Here is a 23287-nt window from a genome sequence, read left to right as displayed (position 1 = left end):
TAGGCTCAACAATTAAAATATTTTATCACCAAAAACCTCTGGATGGCAATTTAGTTTCCATATCATTACCTTTCAAAGTAGGCCTACCATTTATAATAAGAAAAAATATGTAAGATTAATGAGCACTAATTTGAAGTTGAACTTTCTGTTAACAGCTATTGTTTTGTGGTTTAATATCTCTCCACTGCTGAGAAACTACACTGAACAGTTACATACTGTAGGCACCAAGTCAAGCAACCAGACGTTCTTCAGTTTATGGTATTGCACAAGTTAAAAGAGTTGGAATTCTGATAAATTAATCAATGGAACTAATTTGGATAAGCTTTTAAAATGAGGCTATTTCACAATATTACTACAAGTATCACTGCAGTAGAGGAAAACCTAACAGGGTGGTGGAATAAAACTTGCAATTTAGATCGGTATGAGACAATCTCTTTCTATTACCCTGAATCTAACTGCAATGAATACAAAAGCAAGGGTAAACGTATTCTGTTATCACCATAATCTCCATAGCATTAGCTCAATGGCATGGATTTGTATGCTCACAAAAGCCAAATGGGCCTTTGTATTTCAATGAAGCTGAACCAGTATATGCCATTAGGTTTGCTGTAGCATAAAAATTGCCATCTCTTCCATATTATGCAGCACAGATTTCCCTAAGTCACCTTTCATACCACCTTGAATGGGGCACTATTAGGTAATTGATTAGACAACGCACCACAACACCGGACCAATCCTGCCAAAACGCAGAGATTCTGTGGTGATGGAACCACTGATGCATGTTACACACTGAGCAATCATTTACCCAATACAATTAAATGACACAGATCACTGGTCCCATCTATGGTACTCGTGTCCTGGTTATTGTAAACTGCTGTTCCTACAAACAACAGCAATATATTGTGTAAATATAGCAACGCTAAGGATATCCCCATCACGATCTCTTAATATGTCACATTTCTGTAGTCACCTGCTTTCAGGAGTAGGGTGTCATATCCTAATGTATCATTGAGGCATCTATATCGTATTGTTGGACAAAATTGGCCCATGTTTTGACATGTTTCAGCACATTAGGTCGCATTTGACATGATCAAGGTAACTGTTTCCCATTCATGTAGGTCTTGCCTGTGTGTTTTCACTGATTCCTCATTGAGAACAGCAATAACATTGTCAGTAACTACCTTAAAAATAAAGTCCACAAACTAAGTGTTTGTTTTGGCATGGTGAGGGTTTTCTCAAGCAAAACGACACAACTTAAACAAATACCCAAATGTCAATATAAAGCAGAACAAACGGAAGGAACCCAACTCTTCATTCTTTTAAAAGATTCAGAAGGGCTGGGGCTGGTAGGACAGACAGCAGGCAGCTGTGCTGAGGGATAGTTAAGGTTCACCCAGAGTGCGTCGTCATGTGACCAGAACTCCTGCAGCGTGCCAACAGAGGAGAGGCGAGCGTGAAAGACTTCAGCCAAGTCACAGCTCCGATAACGAGGACAGCATGACAGGCAGAAAGAGCAGGATGCCACTCACAGTAAATGTCTCTCTTCACTAACTAAAGGACAAATCTTATCTACAGCAGTTACTCTTTTCACAGGAAAACCCATGATCCAGAGACTTTGAAACGTCCATATATGTCCACAGGAACTGAATGAGCTTCCAGGGCCCTAAATATAAAACAAATTAAGACCAGTGAACCAGAGAGACCGCTAGTTCTCATAAAACTAAATAGGCAAATTCAGTATGAAAGTATGTACTTCCCATAGGTCAATAAATGCTGCATTGAGGCATTAATGATGGGCTTATAAGTGTATAAGTATATATTCAAATATTTACCACATTTACATGACTACAGTACATTTAAACATGGGAAATTGACAGTTCTGAAAATAACTATTTTGACGCTGTTTTAGAATAATACATCGTAATGAACAGATTCAGAAAAGGGCAAAAGGTTAAGAAAAACGAAATGTAAAGGGTGACATTTCACGTGTGACATGCAGCAATCTGTTCAGACAACACAGATGTCAAAAAAGGTAACAGTATATATTGGTTGTCATCATAGCCTCTCAGCACATTACACAATCTAACTGCTCTCATATCCTTCACTGACTCTCCTCACAACAATTTTGGTTCCTTACGTAGAAGAACACAGGATGATTGAAACAGCAGACCCAAAACACTGGTACCTTTAACACTTCAGAAAAGGAAGCTTTTCAATACTCAGGATTCTTCAACCCTGCCGGTGTTCTAAACCATGGGATTCCAGTTCAAGCTGAGAATAAAAGTAGAGCTCTTTAGTGACGATTGTCTGGATCCTCCCAGATGTGGCCATTGGGTGAGATCAGTTTCCTCTCATCAGTACATACTATCTTGTCAACAGACAGTCCTGTTTGATACATTCTCAGTAAACCCCAGGAGAATATATGCAGTTTATGATATGTTCATTCACGCCTTGTTTTTATGCTTCCCCTAGCTTGAAAAAAGGCAGGGTATAACATACAACCACAGTATGGCTGCTTTCACTATCACATCACCATCCCTCACTCAGTTGGCACGCTTTGTGGAGACCAACAGTTCCTCTAATAGTGCATAAAGCTCTTCATGGTTGTCCAAAATTCAAATGCTCATTAGCATGTTCACAGTGTCCTCCAGTCTCTCTAATGACATCATCCCAGTCACATAATAGCACAGGTCTTAGCTTTGGTCTTCTGGAAGTCTGACACCACTGGGGGCAGGTCAGGTCTGCTGTGTGAAATCCTCTTGGTGCTCCTGGAGGACTTGTTGCGTTTGACGTTCTTGTTGCCCTTGTTGACGCAGGCCAGCGTGGCCACGTGGAAGAGGTCTCTGACGCTGTTCTCAGACTGCAGGGATGAACACTCGATGTAGGGAGCACTGATCTGCTTGGCCATGTTAGAGCCCTGAGACAGAGAGAGAATAACACTGAGAGATCAGTCAGGAACTCTGCCTATTACCAATTGTTCCCAGCGCTTTTAATACTGGATCATGTTTAAGTCCATCATCTTGAATGACATTTAGAAAGACATGACACCCACCTGATCATAGGACACTGGGGTATGGCCAGAGTGAGATTTGGTAAAAAGGTCTGTGCGTAGGTCTGACTTGCACCCCACCAGCAGCATCTTGGTGTTGGGACAGAATTCCTGAATCTCTCCTTTCCACTATAGGAACAAAAGAAAAAGGGAAAGATCAGCATTAGTCAGAGACCGGGGCCCTATGGAGTGGGGTCCGAGAGTGAAAAAGCTTGGTTCGATTATTTTCTCTCCAGGGGAAAAATCTCTAACTGGACCACCCTCCTCTCAGCTGGCACAATACTGAGCCAAGTCAAAGGGCACTGAGACCCACAATAGCCGTGTCTGGGATCTGGGAGACCATGTGTGAACAAGGCCGGTTGGACTACTACTGAGCCTCACGCTAGTTTTTTTTCTCACATTCCTCCCCGTCACCTCTCTCATTGGTACAACCCTAGTTCTAGTCCCCTTTCATTGGTACAGCCCTAGTTCTAGTCCCCTTTCATTGGTACAGCCCTAGTGGACCCCTAGCATTGGTACAACCCTAGTGGACCCCTAGCATTGGTACAACCCTAGTGGACCCCTAGCATTGGTACAGGCCTAGTTCTAGTCCCCTCATTGGTACAGGCCTAGTTCTAGTCCCCTCATTGTTACAGGCCTAGTTCTAGTCCCCTCATTGGTACAGCCCTAGTTCTAGTCCCCACTCATTGGTACAGTCCTAGTTCTAGTCCCCCCTCATTGGTACAGTCCTAGTTCTAGTCCCCTCTCATTGGTACAGCCCTAGTTCTAGTCCCCTCTCATTGGTACAGTCCTAGTTCTAGTCCCCTCTCATTGGTACAGTCCTAGCTCTAGTCCCCCCTCATTGGTACAGCCCTTGTTCTAGTCCCCTCTCATTGGTACAGCCCTAGTTCTAGTCTCCGTTTATTGGTACAGCCCTAGTTCTAGTCCCCTCTCATTGGTACAGCCCTAGTTCTAGTCCCCTCTCATTGGTACAGCCCTAGTTCTAGTCCCCCCTCATTGGTACAGTCCTAGTTCTAGTCCCCCCTCATTGGTACAGTCCTAGTTCTAGTCCCCCCTCATTGGTACAGTCCTAGTTCTAGTCCCCCCTCATTGGTACAGCCCTAGTTCTAGTCCCCTCACATTGGTACAGCCCTAGTTCTAGTCCCCCCTCATTGGTACAGTCCTAGTTCAAGTCCCCCCTCATTGGTACAGCCCTAGTTCTAGTCCCCTCTCATTGGTACAGTCCTAGTTCTAGTCCCCTCTCATTGGTACAGTCCTAGTTCTAGTCCCCCCTCATTGGTACAGCCCTAGTTCTAGTCCCCCCTCATTGGTACAGTCCTAGTTCTAGTCCCCTCTCATTGGTACAGTCCTAGTTCTAGTCCCCTCTCATTGGTACAGTCCTAGTTCTAGTCCCCTCTCATTGGTACAGTACTAGTTATAGTCTCAGTTTATTGGTACAGCCCTAGTTCTAGTCCCCTCTCATTGGTACAGCCCTAGTTCTAGTCCCCCCTCATTGGTACAGCCCTAGTTCTAGTCCCCTCTCATTGGTACAGTCCTAGTTCTAGTCTCCGTTTATTGGTACAGCCCTAGTTCTAGTCCCATCTCATTGGTACAGTCCTTGTTCTAGTCCCCTCTCATTGGTACAGTCCTAGTTCTAGTCCCCTCTCATTGGTACAGTCCTAGTTCTAGTCTCCGTTTATTGGTAAAGCCCTAGTTCTAGTCCCCTCTCATTGGTACAGCCCTAGTTCTAGTCCCCTCTCATTGGTACAGCCCTAGTTTTAGTCCCCCCTCATTGGTACAGCCCTAGTTCTAGTCCCCTCTCATTGGTACAGTCCTAGTTCTAGTCCCCTCTCATTGGTACAGCCCTAGTTCTAGTCCCCTCTCATTGGTACAGCCCTAGTTCTAGTCCCCTCTCATTGGTACAGTCCTAGTTCTAGTCCCCCCTCATTGGTACAGTCCTAGTTCAAGTCCCCCCTCATTGGTACAGTCCTAGTTCTAGTCTCCGTTTATTGGTACAGCCCTAGTTCTAGTCCCCTCTCATTGGTACAGCCCTAGTTCTAGTCCCCCCTCATTGGTACAGTCCTAGTTCTAGTCCCCTCTCATTGGTACAGCCCTAGTTCTAGTCCCCCCTCATTGGTACAGTCCTAGTTCTAGTCCCCTCTCATTGGTACAGCCCTAGTTCTAGTCCCCCCTCATTGGTACAGCCCTAGTTCTAGTCCCCCCTCATTGGTACAGTCCTAGTTCTAGTCCCCCCTCATTGGTACAGTCCTAGTTCTAGTCCCCTCTCATTGGTACAGCCCTAGTTCTAGTCCCCCCTCATTGGTACAGTCCTAGTTCTAGTCCCCTCTCATGGTCCTCTGTAGCTCAGCTGGTAGAGCACGGCGCTTGTAACGCCAAGGTAGTGGGTTCGATCCCCGGGACCACCCATACACAAAAATGTATGCACGCATGACTGTAAGTCGCTTTGGATAAAAGCGTCTGCTAAATCGCATATTATATTATTATTATTATTGGTACAGCCCTAGTTCTAGTCCCCTCTCATTGGTACAGCCCTAGTTCTAGTCCCCCCTCATTGGTACAGTCCTAGTTCTAGTCCCCCCTCATTGGTACAGTCCTAGTTCTAGTCCCCTCTCATTGGTACAGCCCTAGTTCTAGTCCCCCCTCATTGGTACAGTCCTAGTTCTAGTCCCCTCTCATTGGTACAGCCCTAGTTCTAGTCCCCCCTCATTGGTACAGTTCTAGTTCTAGTCCCCCCTCATTGGTACAGTCCTAGTTCTAGTCCCCTCTCATTGGTACAGTCCTAGATCTAGTCCCCTCTCATTGGTACAGCCCTAGTTCTAGTCCCCTCTCATTGGTACAGCCCTAGTTCTAGTCCCCTCTCATTGGTACAGCCCTAGTTCTAGTCTCTGTTCATTGGTACAGCCCTAGTTCTAGTCCCCCCTCATTGGTACAGCCTTAGTTTTCAGCAGAATTAGGTTTTTCAGAGGACACTTGACCCAGAAACACAAATAGAGGCCTTTCTAGAGAGGGTCAAGGGGACTGTTCACCAGTTCAAGAGGAGCAAAGGCAGCTTATCTTCCAGGACAAGAGTCCGCTATATCACCCCAAAACACTCACCTTCTTCAGTACACTGTCCAGGGTCTCTGGTCTGCTGATGTCAAAGCAGATAAGGACCACATCAGAATCAGGGTAGGAGAGAGGCCGCACGTTGTCATAGTATGCAGAGCCTGCAAATCAAACATGTCACCATGTTGTTAGTCAAGTAAAAGCGGGTCTGTGGTAACTGGGTCACGGTACTCAAATTCCTGCAACTTACTGTTAACCAACATTTCCCTTTCCATATATGCGTTGATTCAAACAATGACAATGTTATTTGCAGAGATGGATCGAACTGCTGTGGTTTCCATTCCAAACAGGAGTAGAAACAAAGTTAGAGAATCCAACTACTACAAAATTCTCTGAGGTATTTTACCAGTGAAATACACACTTGTGATGTACACAGTACACACTAAACAATCTGTAACATAACATCATGTCCTGAAGGTTTTCCTGGGACAATTGTGTGTAGTGTGGAATGCAGAGAAGCTTTAGGGCTGTTGAAGCTCTGTGGTGGACTGGGTCAGGTTGCATCCCAGGTAAAGAAACCAAACCAACACTAATGTCCGGAAGCTCCCTTCTCCCAATTGTCCCTCTGTGAAAAATTGTGGGGATTTTCTAGTTCCCCAAGGTAGGGTGGCCTTTGAGTTATAACATGAGGGGGCTCCTCTCCTCACACAGGTTATATATTGCCTTTATTCCAAACTGTCTGGGGGGAAACCACGATATCTCACACATACTTCAAACAGTCTCCACTGTAGGAAAAAGCTTCTCATTCTCAGAAAGGAGATTTGTGTCATTTTCTAAGGGCTCCATGCCAAATGGCTTTTTCCTTTAGAATACAAAGCCATGTAGAATAACCTAGGTTCCTGAATTGTGCCATTGAATTCTAGTCCTGTGTAGCACAGTTGGTAGAGCATGGCGTTTGCAACGCCAGAGTTGTGGGTTCGTTTACCACGGGGGACCAGTATGAAAAAAAAATGTATGCACTCACTAACTGTAAGTCGCTCTGGATAAGAGCGTCTGCTAAATGACGTAAATGTAAAGAATGCGGGGGTAAAGTATTCTATTTCACATCAGTCATAGCAACCACTCAAAACCTGATCCACTACTTCTGAGGCTGGCTTTACAACGCCTGGCCCCACCCAAACCAGAAATGTTTTGACTCACAAATGGAATCCAGATGGTCCCACTCTGGACCAAAACAAGGACCAAAACACCAATGATACCATCACCATCTGTCTTTTTCAATTTCCACTCTAATTTACCTAAACACAATTAAACCCAGTTTCAATTCTTAGGAGTAAACTTCTGTACCACTGGGCCCATTTGGATATTTGAACACGGTAGAGTGCCTATAAAGCATATGCTGTGGTCTGACATGGATGCCCCTCCCTGCACGTTTCTTCACGAACAAATTCACACCAGCAGACGTAAACAATGCGGAAATATTTTCAAGTCTGGTGAGTCAGATTTCTTATGTTAAACAAACAGCCGTGAGGCCCCTATTTTCATAGCCCAGCCTTAAGGTATCATAAACGGCTCGACCAGAACACGTGAGGGATTTGGAATGTTTAAAACTCTGGTATGAAGGATTTTCCATGGAAACATTAAAATAGTGTTGTAGGATTGAGTTGATAAAAATGGGGGACAGACTGTAAGAAATTGCCATTTTAGAGCTTGAAGTACAGTAAACGAAGGGCCTTTGTATGACAAGCCTTCGTATCTGTCACTGTGAGACGTGATGAAAAGTGTACATGATAAAACAATGACATCAAACTAATCTGAGGCATCTTTCCTCATTCAAGGTACGGCTCATCAATCAGAGAGGTGGGTTAGGGGCAACAGAAATACAGGACACCAATCCAAGTCAAAGCACATAACTAATATTTCTCATGGGGGTGGATATAACCACTTCCCTGACCAATGACATGGTCAGACCACTGACATTCCACTGGGGGAATTCCTCTACTAAACATATTGATCCATATACATAGACTAGAACACTGGAGTCGCATGCATTTCTAATGACCTTTCAGCTAACTGTGTCACAGAGCTATTCTCAGGTGCTATTCTTCATGCTTGTTGCTCCAGAAAGCTCCAACAAAATGAGTAAGGTTCTATGTGATGAGAAGGGAGCTAGACAAGACCATCTGGGTAACCCTATATTTCAGTGAACCCACGAACTGATGTAAATCAAATCAAATCAGTCACATGCGCCGAATACAACAGGTGCAGACATTACAGTGAAATGCTTACTTACAGCCAACAGTGCATTTATTTTTAACAAAAAAAGTAAAAATAAAACAACAACAAAAAAAGTGTTGAGAAAAAAAAGAGCAGAAGTAAAATAAAATAACAGTAGGGAGGCTATATATACAGGGGGGTACCGTTGCAGAGTCAATGTGCGGGGGCACCGGCTAGTTGAGGTAGTTGAGGTAATATGTACATGTGGGTAGAGTTAAAGTGACTATGCATAAATAATTAACAGAGTAGCAGCAGCGTAAAAAGGATGGGGTGGGGGGGGGGGGGGCAGTGCAAATAGTCCGGGTAGCCATGATTAGCTGTTCAGGAGTCTTATGGCTTGGGGGTAGAAGCTGTTGAGAAGTCTTTTGGACCTAGACTTGGCACTCCGGTACCGCTTGCCGTGCGGTAGCAGAGAGAACAGTCTATGACTAGGGTGGCTGGAGTCTTTGACAATTTTGAGGGCCTTCCTCTGACACCGCCTGGTATAGAGGTCCTGGATGGCAGGAATCTTGGCCCCAGTGATGTACTGGGCCGTACGCACTACCCTCTGTAGTGCCTTGCGGTCGGAGGCCAAGCAGTTGCCATACCAGGCGGTGATGCAACCAGTCAGGATGCTCTCGATGGTGCAGCTGTATAATTTTTTGAGGATCTGAGGACCCATGCCAAATCTTTTCAGTCTCCTGAGGGGGAATAGGCTTTGTCGTGCCCTCTTCACGACTGTCTTGGTGTGTTTGGACCATGATAGTTCGTTGGTGATGTGGACACCAAGGAACTTGAAGCGCTCAACCTGTTCCACTACAGCCCCGTCGATGAGAATGGGGGCGTGCTCAGTCCTCTTTTTTTTCCTGTAGTCCACAATCATCTCCTTTGTCTTGGTCACGTTGAGGGAGAGGTTGTTGTCCTGGCACCACACGGCCAGGTCTCTGACCTCCTCCCTATAGGCTGTCTCATCGTTGTCGGTGATCAGGCCTACCACTGTTGTGTCGTCGGCAAACTTAATGATGGTGTTGGAGTCGTGCCTGGCCATGCAGTCATGGGTGAACAGAGAGTACAGGAGGGGACTGAGCACGCACCCCTGAGGGGCCCCCGTATTGAGGATCAGTGTGGCAGATGTGTTGTTACCTACCCTTACCACCTGGGGGCGGCCCGTCAGGAAGTCCAGGATCCAGTTACAGAGGGAGGTGTTTAGTCCCAGGATCCTTAGCTTAGTGATGAGCTTAGAGGGCACTATGGTGTTGAATGCTGAGCTGTAGTCAATGAATAGCATTCTCACGTAGGTGTTCCTCTTGTCCAGGTGGGAAAGGGCAGTGTGGAGTGCAATAGAGATTGCATCATCTGTGGATCTGTTGGGGCGGTATGCAAATTGGAGTGGGTCTAGGGTTTCTGGGATAATGCTGTTGATGTGAGCCATGACCAGCCTTTCAAAGCACTTCATGGCTACAGACGTCAGTGCTATGGGTCGGTAGTCATTTAGGCAGGTTATCTTAGAGTCCTTGGGCACGGGGACTATGGTGGTCTGCTTGAAACATGTTGGTATTACAGACTCAGTCAGGGACATGTTGAAAATGTCAGTGAAGACACTTGCCAGTTGGTCAGCACATGCTCGGAGTACACGTCCTGGTAATCCATCTGGCCCTGCGGCCTTGTGAATGTTGACCTGCTTAAAAGTCTTACTCAAATCGGCTACGGAGAGCGTGATCACATAGTCATCCGGAACAGCTGGTGCTCTCATGCATGCTTCAGTGTTGCTTGCCTCGAAGCGAGCATAGAAGTGGTTTAGCTCGTCTGGTAGGCTTGTGTCACTGGGCAGCTCGCGGCTGTGCTTCCCTTTGTAGTCTGTAATAGTTTTCAAGCCCTGCCACATCTGACGAGCGTCAGAGCCAGTGTAGTACGATTCAATCTTAGTCCTGTATTGACTCTTTGCCTGTTTGATGGTTCGGAGGGCATAGCGGGATTTCTTATAAGCGTCCGGGTTAGAGTCCCGTTCCTTGAAAGCGGCAGCTCTACCCTTTAGCTCAGTGCAGATGTTTCCTGTAATCCATGGCTTCTGGTTGGGGTATGTACGTACGGTCACTGTGGGGACGACATCATCGATGCACTTATTGATGAAGCCAGTGACTGATGTGGTGTACTCCTCAATGCTGTCTGAAGAATCCCGGAACATGTTCCAGTCTGTGCTAGCAAAACAGTCCTGTAGCTTAGCATCTGCGTCATCTGACCACTTTTTTATTAACCGAGTCACTGGTGCTTCCTGCTTTAGTTTTTGCTTATAAGCAGGAATCAGGAGGATAGAGTTATGGTCAGATTTGCCAAATGGAGGGCGAGGGAGAGCTTTGTATGCGTCTCTGTGTGTGGAGTAAAGGTGGTCTAGAGTTTTTTTTCCTCTGGTTGCACATTTAACATGCTGGTAGAAATTAGGTAGAAATTAGGTAGATTAGGATCTTAACTTGAGCTAGTTTTCTACAGCAGAAAAAAATTATCCCTCAGCAACAGGAAACGTGAATTATTATGTGGATTATAATCAATGGACATTTTTGTAGGGGTTGATACATTTTTCGTAAGGGAAAATCAAGTCTGAAATGTCAAAGTGGAAATTACAATCTTCAGAAGCCTTTTTACTATACGTTTAAAATGTTCTGCATTGCAGGAAGTGATCAAATGAAGATCCGGCATCAGTACTGATATCACTAGGCGAGGTAAACTACTGTACATGGCATGTGCAGTATAACGAGGCCACCATGATATGGGATGATGTTCAATTAATCATTAGAATAGACGTCTATTCTTTTAAGAAAACTAGCACACGAGTCTAAGTGGACTACATGTGCATTATAAAGTAGAGAGAGAGATAGGGTGGCAAAGTGTTGGAGGATCTATACCCATATACGTACTTGCAGTACTCTAATTTCCACATGAGACTCGTTTGTGATAACAATAAAAAACACTATCATATATCTCAAAACATGCCACACTATCCACAAGGTTATCAAAACAATTACACCAAATCGATGTTATCACACCATCATGTTGTGACGAGAGGGAGGGGATTGCTGGTCCAGTGGAACTCCTTAGATGTGTGTCAGCCCTGGTGTGTGTGGTGAGGACTGGTGTGTGTGGTGAGGACTGGTGTGTGTGGTGAGGACTGGTGTGTGTGGTGAGGACTGGTGTGTGTGGTGAGGACTGGTGTGTTTGGTGAGGACTGGTGTTTGTGGTGAGGACTGGTGTTTGTGGTGAGGACTAGTGTGTGTGGTGAGGACTGGTGTGTGTGGTGAGGACTGGTGTGTGTGGTGAGGACTGGTGTGTGTGGTGAGGACTGGTGTGTGTGGTGAGGACTGGTGTTTGTGGTGAGGACTAGTGTGTGTGGTGAGGACTGGTGTGTGTGGTGAGGACTGGTGTGTGTGGTGAGGACTGGTGTGTGTGGTGAGGACTGGTGTGTTTGGTGAGGACTGGTGTGTGTGGTGAGGACTGGTGTGTGTGGTGAGGACTAGTGTGTGTGGTGAGGACTGGTGTGTGTGGTGAGGACTGGTGTGTGTGGTGAGGACTGGTGTGTGTGGTGAGGACTGGTGTGTGTGGTGAGGACTGGTGTTTGTGGTGAGGACTAGTGTGTGTGGTGAGGACTGGTGTGTGTGGTGAGGACTGGTGTGTGTGGTGAGGACTGGTGTGTGTGGTGAGGACTGGTGTGTTTGGTGAGGACTGGTGTTTGTGGTGAGGACTGGTGTGTGGTGAGGACTGGTGTGTGTGTGTGTAATGCAATATTCCCCAGTGTGTCAGTCAGTCCTGGTGTGGTGAGCCCTGGTTTGTCACTACTGGTGTGTCAGTCCTGGTGTGTCAGCTCTTCCTGAAGCTGTGGTATAATCACTGAGTCATGTCCTGGACAGACCCAAGGGACGCCACAATCAGCTGAAGGTCACAGAGCAGAGGAGAGGCAGCCCAACACACTCCCTCACCCCTCTCTACAAACCCCTCTCCACCCAGCCCAGAGCACTCCTTCACCCCCCTACTCCCCCTCTCCACCCAAAGCAGTACACAGACCCAGGGAGGCAGAACAGCCCAATCACCCAACCAGTCCAGGCTGGAGGACTCCGAGGCTGTAGTTTAGGAAGTAATTACCTCTAGACCTGGGGCTGGGTTAGGGTTAGATCCTCCAGACCTGGGGCTGGGTTAAGGTTAGATCCCCCAGACCTGGGGCTGGTTCAAGGTTAGATCCTCCAGACCTGGGGCTGGGTTAAGGTTAGATCCTCCAGACCTGGGGCTGGGTTAAGGTTAGATCCTCCAGACCTGGGGCTGGGTTAAGGTTAGATCCTCCAGACCTGGGGCTGGGTTAAGGTTAGATCCTCCAGACCTGGGGCTGGGTTAGGGTTAGATCCTCCAGACCTGGGGCTGGGTTAAGGTTAGATCTTCCAGACCTGAGGCTGGGTTAGATCCTCCAGACCTGGGGCTGGGTTAAGGTTAGATCCTCCAGACCTGGGGCTGGGTTAAGGTTAGATCCTCCAGACCTGGGGCTGGGTTAAGGTTAGATCTTCCAGACCTGAGGCTGGGTTAGATCGTGCAGACCTGGGGCTGTGTTATGGTTAGATCCCCCGGGGACCTCTATATGGAATTCCCGTTGAGTGTGTAAGGCTGTGAGGGGGAGCGGCTTTATAAAACAAATAATGCAAGAGGACTGGCCGGGCCAAGCTCTCAGAGTGAATGTGTGTATGTTGGCCAGGGGAAAATAAGTGTCTCTAATTTCGTTACCGCCCTTTAGCTTTTCTCTCCTCATAGACAGTTGAAAGAATGTCTCATTACTCAAGTACAAATCTACTCCTACAGACTGAGGCATACAAAACAATGCAAGGTTTGCCTTTACCTCAGAGTGCAGAGGACAAAAATGAATGTCAGTAAGTAGCCTAATAGATGGTGATTTCACAAGACTGATGTACAATTCTATACAGAGGCAACACCAGTGTTTGAGTTCCCACATTATCATGTGTTCAAGGGTGTGAGGGTCGTTTCAGATGTAGGCTAATGCTGGTGGTGTACAAAAGGTTTCCATAACCGTTATCCGACTCCTATCTACACCTTTCCCACATTCCAGAGAGGCAGCGTCAGACCTTTCCTCTCAAATGGGCTGGCTGTTACTGTAAAGCACATAATGTAGCCAATACTGCATATCAGGATTTCAAGCTTGTCTTCTAGATGTTTTATGCCTGCGTCACTGTCATGCCTGCGGTAGCTAAAAATATATACCAGGCATGAAACATCTATAGAGTTTTCTACAACAGAAGACAAGCATGAAATCCTGATATGCAGTACAAGGCTAATAATGCGCAAAGGGTCCTCACCTGAAGTGTCCCAAAGACGGAGTTCGACTCTCTGTGTATCGATTTCAAAACTGGCCGTGTAGTTCTCAAACACCGTGGGAATGTAGCCCTACAGATGAAAAACAATTGTGATATCCATTCATCAACATCGATGCTGTTTAGACGTAGAAAGAAAAGTTGCAAGCTGATCGATAACACGCAATAATCATGACAAAAAAAATAGACAAATGTCACATAAACTCACCTCAGGAAAGGCATCTTTTGCAAACACATTTAGTAGAGCGGTTTTCCCACATTCACTATCCCCAACGACCACTATTTTACATTTTACGCTTGGATTTAAATCCATTTTGTAACGGTTTGTGATATTGTCCTGTCTTTCCATAAAATATAAAGTGTCCTAAAGAAGAATAAAGTCGGGATCAACAGAACATCCGAAGGTTCTAGATACCCAAGGATGATGATGAGCGGACTGCATCAGTCAGCTGCACAGAATCATCTATCCTGAATGAGAACGTCGCGACCGGAAAGTAACTTAAAAATTTAAAAATAGAAAACCTTTAAATAATTAAAATGATCCCTTAGGAGAGTGAAATACTGTGACATCCAAGTAGCGTCCCATATAGCCAGTCCTGTATCCGAGAGCTCCAGACCCTTTATAAGACTCAACGGTCCTCAGCCTGGAGTTTGAAGGAGTTTGAGGATTCACTCCTATTTCAAGTCAGAGAGGGCGTTGCGCAAGTAGGTCGAGCCCACATTAATCAGACCAGTCTGTCATTTGAGGAGCTACAATACATATTTGGTTGACAGTGAATTACACAATTTCCGAGAAATAATATTTAAGGTCCTATTTTAATTCTAATGTTATTGCCATAAAATATTATTTTACAGTAGGTGTAAAACAGAAGATAATCTACAAGAAAGTAATACTTTTGTCATCCTTTAGAACCTTTAATGTATTCCCATTAGTTTTATTGGTGTTTATTGGACTTTGAATGAACTGTCTGGAATGAAGTCTCAGTATTTGTATTTTTTTGCTTTTTATGTTTATAACCACTTTAAAGGGGTTGAAACTAGTGCACTCTCCTTTAACAACTGTACTAATGAAGCCACTGAGATGTTTGTCTGCAATGCATTTCAATAACCTTGAGAGTGCTGAAAACAGCTGGAGTTACACATGCCTGCTGAAAGGGGAGAGCCTCCCCCACTATGCTGCCATATTGTCCTGAAGCAAACACAACAGGAGACTCAGTAAACTCACCTTAATCCTGACTTGAGAGGTGATACAATCAGCGCTGGGGGGTATCTTTGGAGGCAGATATTCAAGATGATAGCTCTCCTTGAAGAAGTTGACCATTTAGTGCAAGTAGACTACAGTAGAGTACATAGTGTTCAGTACAGCTTCATAATGTAGAATTATGAGTCCTTTCGACTCACCGCTAAGTAACACTCAATAACATTGTCTTTGTGTGTTGATGGAGTGTTGCTGTATTGTGGTATGTGATAAGGACCTAACGCTGTAAAAGTTCCTTTCTATGATGGCTTCACTGTAAAGAAACATGGTCATGCATAGTAATGGAGTGATTTCAAGCGGTCAGCTTTTCCTCTAAGGAAAGCTATGACTCAAGCTTCTTTCACACTCTGATTGCGTTTCTGTCAGGTTACATACTAGGCCTTGCTAATAATCAGCACTTTTCAATGACAGTTTCTTCCTCCCTGAGAGCCTCCATTGTGTGGTCAGAACACATTCTGTGGAACACAAAAGGGATTTTGACACAGAACAGCCTTTGTTGTTATCTGTAACCTACCAAGATAGAGGACACCATTGTAGTTTACTGAATCAATGGCAAACTCTCTATCTCTCTGATAGTGTCCTAAAATGTGTGTTTACTACACACAGATTCAGTGCCATGGATGAAAGAAGCATTTCCATGTTTGTCACAAGGTATCTTTTGTGAAATAGACAAAACATCCAACACTCACTGACCTTTTGACCCTTGGCTCTTACAGAGGTCATGAAGCTTTCAGTTAATACGTAGGTCCTATAATGTGAATACGGATGTGAGCCTCTACTGTCCACAAGTTCATTGACAACTATCTTTGGCCCAGACCACAGGTCTCACAAGATGGACTCCCTTGCTTTCTCAACTGGAAGTTGAGGTGAATGTTTTCCAGGATTTGGGGCTAAACTGTACTCCAAATCAGTCATTCATGTGATGACTGTGAATCCTCACAACCAGAAATGTGAAAGAAATTCACAGAACTGAAAAATTACAAATGTTCTTGCCATCAATCAATGCCAATGATTTTCAAATGTATATGCTTTGTAAACAACTAAAATGATATTGTCCAGATTCATGTTGTTGCCAGCGCTGCACACACCTCTATGAAAACAAAACCTCACACTCAAACTTGACCCAAGACAGCAGCCTCCCTGTATTTACACTGAGCAAAAATATAACGGCAACTTGCAACAATTTCAAAGATTTTACTTAGTTACAGTTCATACTGTATAAGGAAATCAGTCAATTGAAAAAACCTCATTAGGCCCTAATTTAGGGCACAGGAGGTTGGTGGCAGCTTCATTGGGGAGGACGGGCTCGTGGTAATGACTGGAGCGGAATCAGTGGAATGGTATCAAATACATCAAACATGGTTTGATGCCATTCCATTTGCTACGTTGCAGACATTATTATGAGCTGTTCTCCCCTCATCAGCCTCCTGTGATCTATGGATTTCACATGACTGGGAATACAAAGATGCATCTGTTGGTCACAGATACCTTTTTTTTTTTTTTTGTAGGGGTGTGGATCAGAAAACCAGTCAGTATCTAGTGTGACCACCATTTGCCTCATGCAGCGTGACACATCTCCTTCGCATAGAGTTGATCAGGCTGTTGATTGTGGCCTGTGGAATGTTGTCACACTCCTCTTCAATGGCTGTGCGAAGTTGCTTGATCAATGGGTGACATGTCTGGTGAGTATGCATTCCATGGAAGAACTGGGACATTTTCAGCTTCCAGGAATTGTGTACAGATCCTTAAGACATGGGGGCGTGCATTATCATGCTGAAACATGAGATGATGGTGGCAGATGAATGGCACAACAATGGGCCTCAGGATCTCGTCACGGTATCTCTGTGCATTAAAATTGCCATCAATAAAATGCAATTGTGTTGGTTGTCCGTAGCTTATGCCTGCCCATACCATAACCCCACCGCCACCATGGGGCACTCTGTTCACAACGTTGACATCAACAAAGAGCTCGCACACACAACACCATACGTCTGCCATCTGCAAGGTACAGTTGAAACTGAGATTCATCCGTGAAGAGCACACTTCTCCAGCGTGCCGGTGACCATCGAAGGTGAGCATTTGCCCACTGAAGTCGGTTACGACGCCGAACTGCAGTCAGGTCAAGAACCTGGTGAGGACGACGAGCACCCAGATTAGCTTCCCTGAGACGGTTTCTGACAGTTTGTGCAGAAATCATTCGGTGGTGCAAACCCACAGTTTCATCAGCTGTCCGGGTGGCTGGTCTCAGATGATCCCGCAGGTGAAGAAGCCGGATGTGGAGGTCCTGGGCTGGCGTGGTTACACATGGTCTACGGTTGTGAGGCCGGTTGGACTTACTGCCTTTTATTCGTGACATAAGTGCTGTCGGCGGGCAAACGTTTGACAATCCTACCAGTGTGTCTAAGCTTTTAGAGTTGCTATGGTTTCTGTGTTTTAATAAGGGGTGCAGTGGCTTTGTGTCTTTTCTGTGTGTTCCCAAGCTGGTGCGAGTTATTCCCAACAGATGGACTCCTTTCTGTTTTCCATTTTCTATTGTAACGTGACAGTTCTCAGATAAACAGACAGATGTAGGATCTTAATTTGATCACCCTGTTCCAGGAGAACGTTCCTGTAATGCATGTATTTGTATTTGAGGTTTTAAAAGTTTTCTGAAGTTTGTGCAAGAGGGGATGCTGGTTGACTTGATTTTTACATTGAAAAATTTATCAAACCCTACAAAAATGTCCATTAATTATAATCCAAATAATAATTCACATTTCCTGTTGCTGCAGGATTCTTTTCCTGCTATATCAAACTGGCTCAAATTAAGACCCTATATCTGTATACATATGGCTTTGATAACACTGGTATCAGGAATTATTCCCACCCTGTATTGTAGCCGACCTGTTTCCAATGTCAGCCAGCTAAATCTGCAATAATAAAACCGCAAAGGCAGAAGAATGTCAAAAGCAAAGTCGAATGTGAGCATATGCCTCCTTTGTGGACAGAGCTTTCTTCCCATAAAGAAACTGCTGTCAGTTTGGATTGTGCAGGTGTCTGTTTAGTAGATTTCCCAGCAGTCACTTCTTCATATGAGTGAGGTCCTTTCTTTGTCTGTGTCCCAAATGGTACCCTATTCCCTATATAGTGCACTACCTCTGATTCAGACAGGTTGGGTTAAGATACATTTCAGTTGAATCCATTCAGTTGTGCAATTGACTAGGTATCACCTTTCCCTTTCCCTACCTTTAACCAGAACCCTGGTTAAAAGTAGTGAACTATATAGGGAATACGGTGACATTTGAACTGCAGCCTATGTCTTTGTTCTCTGTTTGATACCAGGACCAGGTTGTGTAGCACCTCGCTTTGAGGACCGACCTTCAACAGGCACCTCGCTATGGGGGACGACTTTCAACAGGAACCTCGCTATGGGGGACCCACCTTCAACAGGCAGCTCACTATGGGGGACCGACCTTCAACAGGCAGCTCACTATGGGGGACCGACCTTCAACAGGCAGCTCACTATGGGGGACCGACCTTCAACAGGCAGCTCGCTATGGGGGACCGACCTTCAACAGGCACCTCACTATGGGGGACCACCTTCAACAGGCAGCTCGCTATGGGGGACCCACCTTCAACAGGCACCTCGCTATGGGGGACCCACCTTCAACAGGCACCTCGCTATGGGGGACCCACCTTCAACAGGCAGCTCACTATGGGGGACCGACCTTCAACAGGCAGCTCGCTATGGGGGACGACTTTCAACAGGAACCTCGCTATGGGGGACCCACCTTCAACAGGCAGCTCACTATGGGGGACCGACCTTCAACAGGCAGCTCACTATGGGGGACCGACCTTCAACAGGCAGCTCACTATGGGGGACCGACCTTCAACAGGCACCTCGCTATGGGGGACCGACCTTCAACAGGCAGCTCGCTATGGGGGACCCACCTTCAACAGGCAGCTCGCTATGGGGGACCCACCTTCAACAGGCAGCTCGCTATGGGGGACCGACCTTCAACAGGAGCCTCGCTGAGTCCACACAAAGCAACCTGTGCTGACACCGTCCCCCCTCCCAGAAATGAGAAGACTTCCTCTTTAACCAGTGTGCAAGAGGGGATGCTGGTTGATGAATAGAGTTCATTCCATCAATGTATTTCCACAGGGTAACACTTTTTTTGACAGGGTCATAACCATGACATAATATGTCATAACAGCTGACAAAACGTATCATAACCTGTCATAATATGGTCATAACCCTGTCATGACACATATATTTAGACCTGTTGTGACATATATTGCATTATTTTATAACTGGTTATGACCTACATAAGTTTCAAAAACCCACAAAACCTACCGCACAAGGCAAACCATTCCATACACCATAGCCTACTTGTAAACAGTATGATGATGTTATACAGTGCATTCGGAAAGTATTCAGACCCCTTTTTCCACATTTTGTTACGTTACAGCCTTATTCTAAAATGTATTAAGTTGTTTTTTTCCCCTCATCAATCTACACACAACACCCCATAATGACAAAGCAAAAACAGGTTTTTAGAAAAACTGAAATATCACATTTACATAAGTATTCAGACACTTTACTCAGTACTTTGTTGAAGCACCTTTGGCAGCGATTACAGCCTCGAGTCTTCTTGGGTATGGCGCTACAAGCTTGGCACACCTGTATTTGGGGAGTTTCTCTCATTCTTCTCTGCAGATCCTCTCAAGCTCTGTCAGGTTGGATGGGGAGTGTCGCTGCACAGCTATTTTCAGGTCTCTCCAGAGATGTTAGATCGGGTTCAAGTCCTGGCTCTGGCTGGCCCACTCAAGGACATTCAGAGACTTGTCCAGAAGCCACTCCTGCGTTGTCTTGGCTGTGTGCTTAGGGTCATTGTCCTGTTGGAAGGTGAACCTTCGCCCCAGTCTGAAGTCCTGAGTGCTCTGGAGCAGGTTTTCATCAAGGATCTCTCTGTACTTTGCTCCGTTCTTCTTTCCCTCGATCCTGACTAGTCTCCCAGTCCCTGCCGCTGAAAAACATCCCCACAGCAGGATGCTGCCACCACCATGCTTCCCCTTAGGGATGGTGCCAGGTTTCCTTCAGACGTGACGCTTGGCATTCAGGCCAAAGAGTTAAATCTTGGTTTCATCAGACCAGAGAATCTTGTTTCTCATGGTCTGAGAGTCCTTTAGGTGAGTTTTGGTAAACTCCAAGCGGGTTGTCATGTGCCTTTTACTGAAGAGTGGCTTCCGTCTGGCCACTCTACCATAAAGGCCTGATTGGTGGAGTGCTGCAGAGATGGTTGTCCTTCTGGAAGGTTCTCCCATATCCACAGAGGAACTCTGGAGCTCTGTCAGAGTGACCATCGGGTTCTTGGTCACATCCCTGACCAAAGCCCTTGTCCCCCGATTGCTCAGTTTGCTCAGTTTTTGGTACCCTTCTCCAGATCTGTGCCTCGACACAATCCTGTCTCAGAGCTTTACGGATAATTCCTTCAACCTTGCTCTGACATGCACTGTCAACTGTTGGACCTTATATAGACAAGTGTGTACCTTTCCAAATCATGTCCAATCAATTGAATTTACCACAGGCGGACTCCAATCAAGTTGTAGAAACATCTCAAGGATGATCAATGGAAACAGGATGCAACTGAGCTCAATTTTGAGTCTCATAGCAAAGGGTCTGAATACTTATGTAAATAAGGTATTTCTGTTTTTTATTTTTAATACATTTGCTAACATTTCTTAAAATCTGTTTTCACTTTGTCATTATGGGGTATTGTGTGTAGATTGATGAGGAAACAATATAATTTAATACAAAGAGGCCTGAATACTTTCCGAATGCACCATATAACATTTTCTGAAATTGACCATATTAAATTATAATTGTAATTGTGCACACATTGATGTCAGAGATGTACCTACCCCAATGCTCTGTTGCTGATGACTGGGATGAATACAGGAGATCATTCAGGAGCAGGACAAGACACCATCTTTGTGACTGATGACTGACATAAGGGCATGTATGTGATAGGCCCATCTGGCTTATGCTTCATGCCATAGGCTGTAGGCTTGTTCATTTAGCAGACAAGATATGCTTATAAGTCCCATGCCATTATTTTATATTATATGATTTTATAGTAAGAAGAATATAATTGAACTTAGCTGAATAAAATAGAAAGGATATTTTTCCCATTCCGGAGTGAGTGCGCATATGAAGTGAGCGTAAAAGTGATAATTTGAAACAGGTCCTATATGCTAGATTTATAGTTATTTGGCATTTCTAGTTGTGAATTATACAAAATGTCTTAGAAATCAAGACATATAGGGGCTGCATGATGCGACTATAGGCTATTTATGATTAGAGAAAGTCGCTCTGGTCCTTCCCACAGGCTGCACAAACTGTTCTCTCATCACGTGATCATATTTTCACCCATCAGACTATTCTCAATTTAATCTTGTCTTTACTAATATGTAACATTTGTTTAGATTTAGAATGGCCCATTATCAAATGGGCAGGAACAGGGGCAGGGAAAAAAAGACGTCATCCCTATGCACTCGAATAGCGAATAGAGGCTGCTTTCCCACCGGTTCGGTTTTCAATCATGCCAGGTAGGCTACTCTGGTTTTATAGGGGAGCATGTGCTTAATATGAGCAGCTGAGAAATAAATATAGTAGCAGCTGGGATCCTCCTCTTTTTAGTGGCAACCATCAAAACTCTGCTTTCACACGGGATTGCATATAGAAATGTCTGGGCTTATAAGAACACTTATTTCACTCCACGCACCAACTACTGTTTGAGGAGCATGCAGCCTCTCGCTGCGCGACAGGTGATATTCTGCCCAAACTCTGTATGCCATGGGTCTCCAACCCTGTTCCTGCAGCTACCCAGTGCTTAATTCGAGTGAAATCTGTTCGGGAACATTGATAGCCACATGTTTTCAAAATGAAACGTATTTCATTAAACTGTTGACAGACCCTCTTTCTGCGTGCTCGAGAAAGGAATGAAGGAGAGAGAGGAGGAGGGAAACGCACGGTGGTGAGATATTCTGTAGCTAAAGGGAATGTGTCAGCATATTTTTTTTTTTCAAGGCCTATTACTAGGCTATTCAAAATAAAATGTAGGCTAACCCTGCACAATCAATGAACCAACAGCATCGCCTAGGCCTACATGTTCTCTCCCAGATTCATGGATATAAAATTTGGAGCGTAGCATAAGGTAACCAGTCTATCCAGTATGCATAATTATACAGACCACACTCAAAGGTGATTTACTTGGGAGTATAGGCTAGACCAATTATTTACGGAAGGCATCTTAAATCCGTTTTTTTATGTTTTTCTGCCGTGCATAATATGATAATATAAAATAATAATAATAATAATATTAGGCTATGTATTATATAAACGGCACAATCATTACTTTAATTCAGTATGTTTTTTTAAGGCTTTGTATGTAGGCCTATGCCTGCGCATAAGATCTAAAATGCATATGGTGTTTCAAATTAATCATCACCTTAGACAGCGCTGTCCATTTCGTTGTGTGAAGCTTTGAAATTACATCCACAACAACCATGTTTCACACTCAGTTTCAACCTGTTCTTGGAACTTCTTTCTTCACATTGATCGATCACAGTCAGGTGAGTTTTAAAAGTACAAGACTGTTTTGAATATTAACGATTTGATGGAAGTTTCGATTGCATTTGCATTGATGTCAGAGTGGTTAAAGGGACAATAGAGCCCAGAGTACCAGGCCATTAGCTGCCTGATGGTCGTTAGTGAGTTTGGTACTACCAATGCATTTCCAGAGTGCATAACAGAAGATTACCTTGACTCAACCGACACGTGGAATTTTACTGCGTCATGACTTTGTGGTGGCAACAGCCCTACCCTGGACAAAACCCTGTCATTCTCTGCAAACATCAAAGCAGTGACTTGCTCCTGCAGGTTCATGCTCTACAACATCAAATAAAATAAAATACAATTGTATTTGTCACATACACCTATTTAGCAGATGTTATTGTGGGTGTAGCGAAATGCTTATGCTTCTAGCTCGGACAGTGCAGTAATATCGAACACGTAATTTCTAACAATTTCACAACATATACCCAATAAACACAAATCTAAGTAAGAATGGAATTTAAGAATACATATATGGACAAGCAATGACAGAGCGGCATGGACTAAGATACAGTAGAATATTATAGAATACAGTATATACAGTGGGGGAAAAAAGTATTTAGTCAGCCACCAATTGTGCAAGTTCTCCCACTTAAAAAGATGAGAGAGGCCTGTAATTTTCATCATAGGTACACGTCAACTATGACAGACAAAATGAGATT

At 44.8% G+C, this 23287-nt stretch overlaps 1 protein-coding gene across 1 annotated transcript; it reads right to left on the bottom strand.

Annotated features, from left to right (window-relative positions):
• Positions 1-1217: 1217 nt before the first annotated feature.
• On the bottom strand, positions 1218-14315 carry LOC311129698 (rho-related GTP-binding protein RhoE-like). Its single transcript, XM_084162105.1, has 5 exons — positions 13919-14315; positions 13696-13783; positions 6146-6255; positions 3053-3178; positions 1218-2917 (listed from the first exon to the last, which is right to left on the bottom strand). Exons 1-5 carry the CDS (start codon positions 14057-14059, stop codon positions 2675-2677), a joined length of 708 nt encoding a protein of 235 aa, XP_084018231.1. The 5' UTR covers positions 14060-14315; the 3' UTR covers positions 1218-2674.
• Positions 14316-23287: the final 8972 nt, after the last annotated feature.

This window comes from Coregonus lavaretus, assembly GCF_964263955.1.
Source record: "Coregonus lavaretus genome assembly, chromosome: 5".
Classification (NCBI taxonomy): domain Eukaryota; kingdom Metazoa; phylum Chordata; class Actinopteri; order Salmoniformes; family Salmonidae; genus Coregonus; species Coregonus lavaretus.
This window is presented reverse-complemented; position numbering and strand designations above follow the sequence as displayed.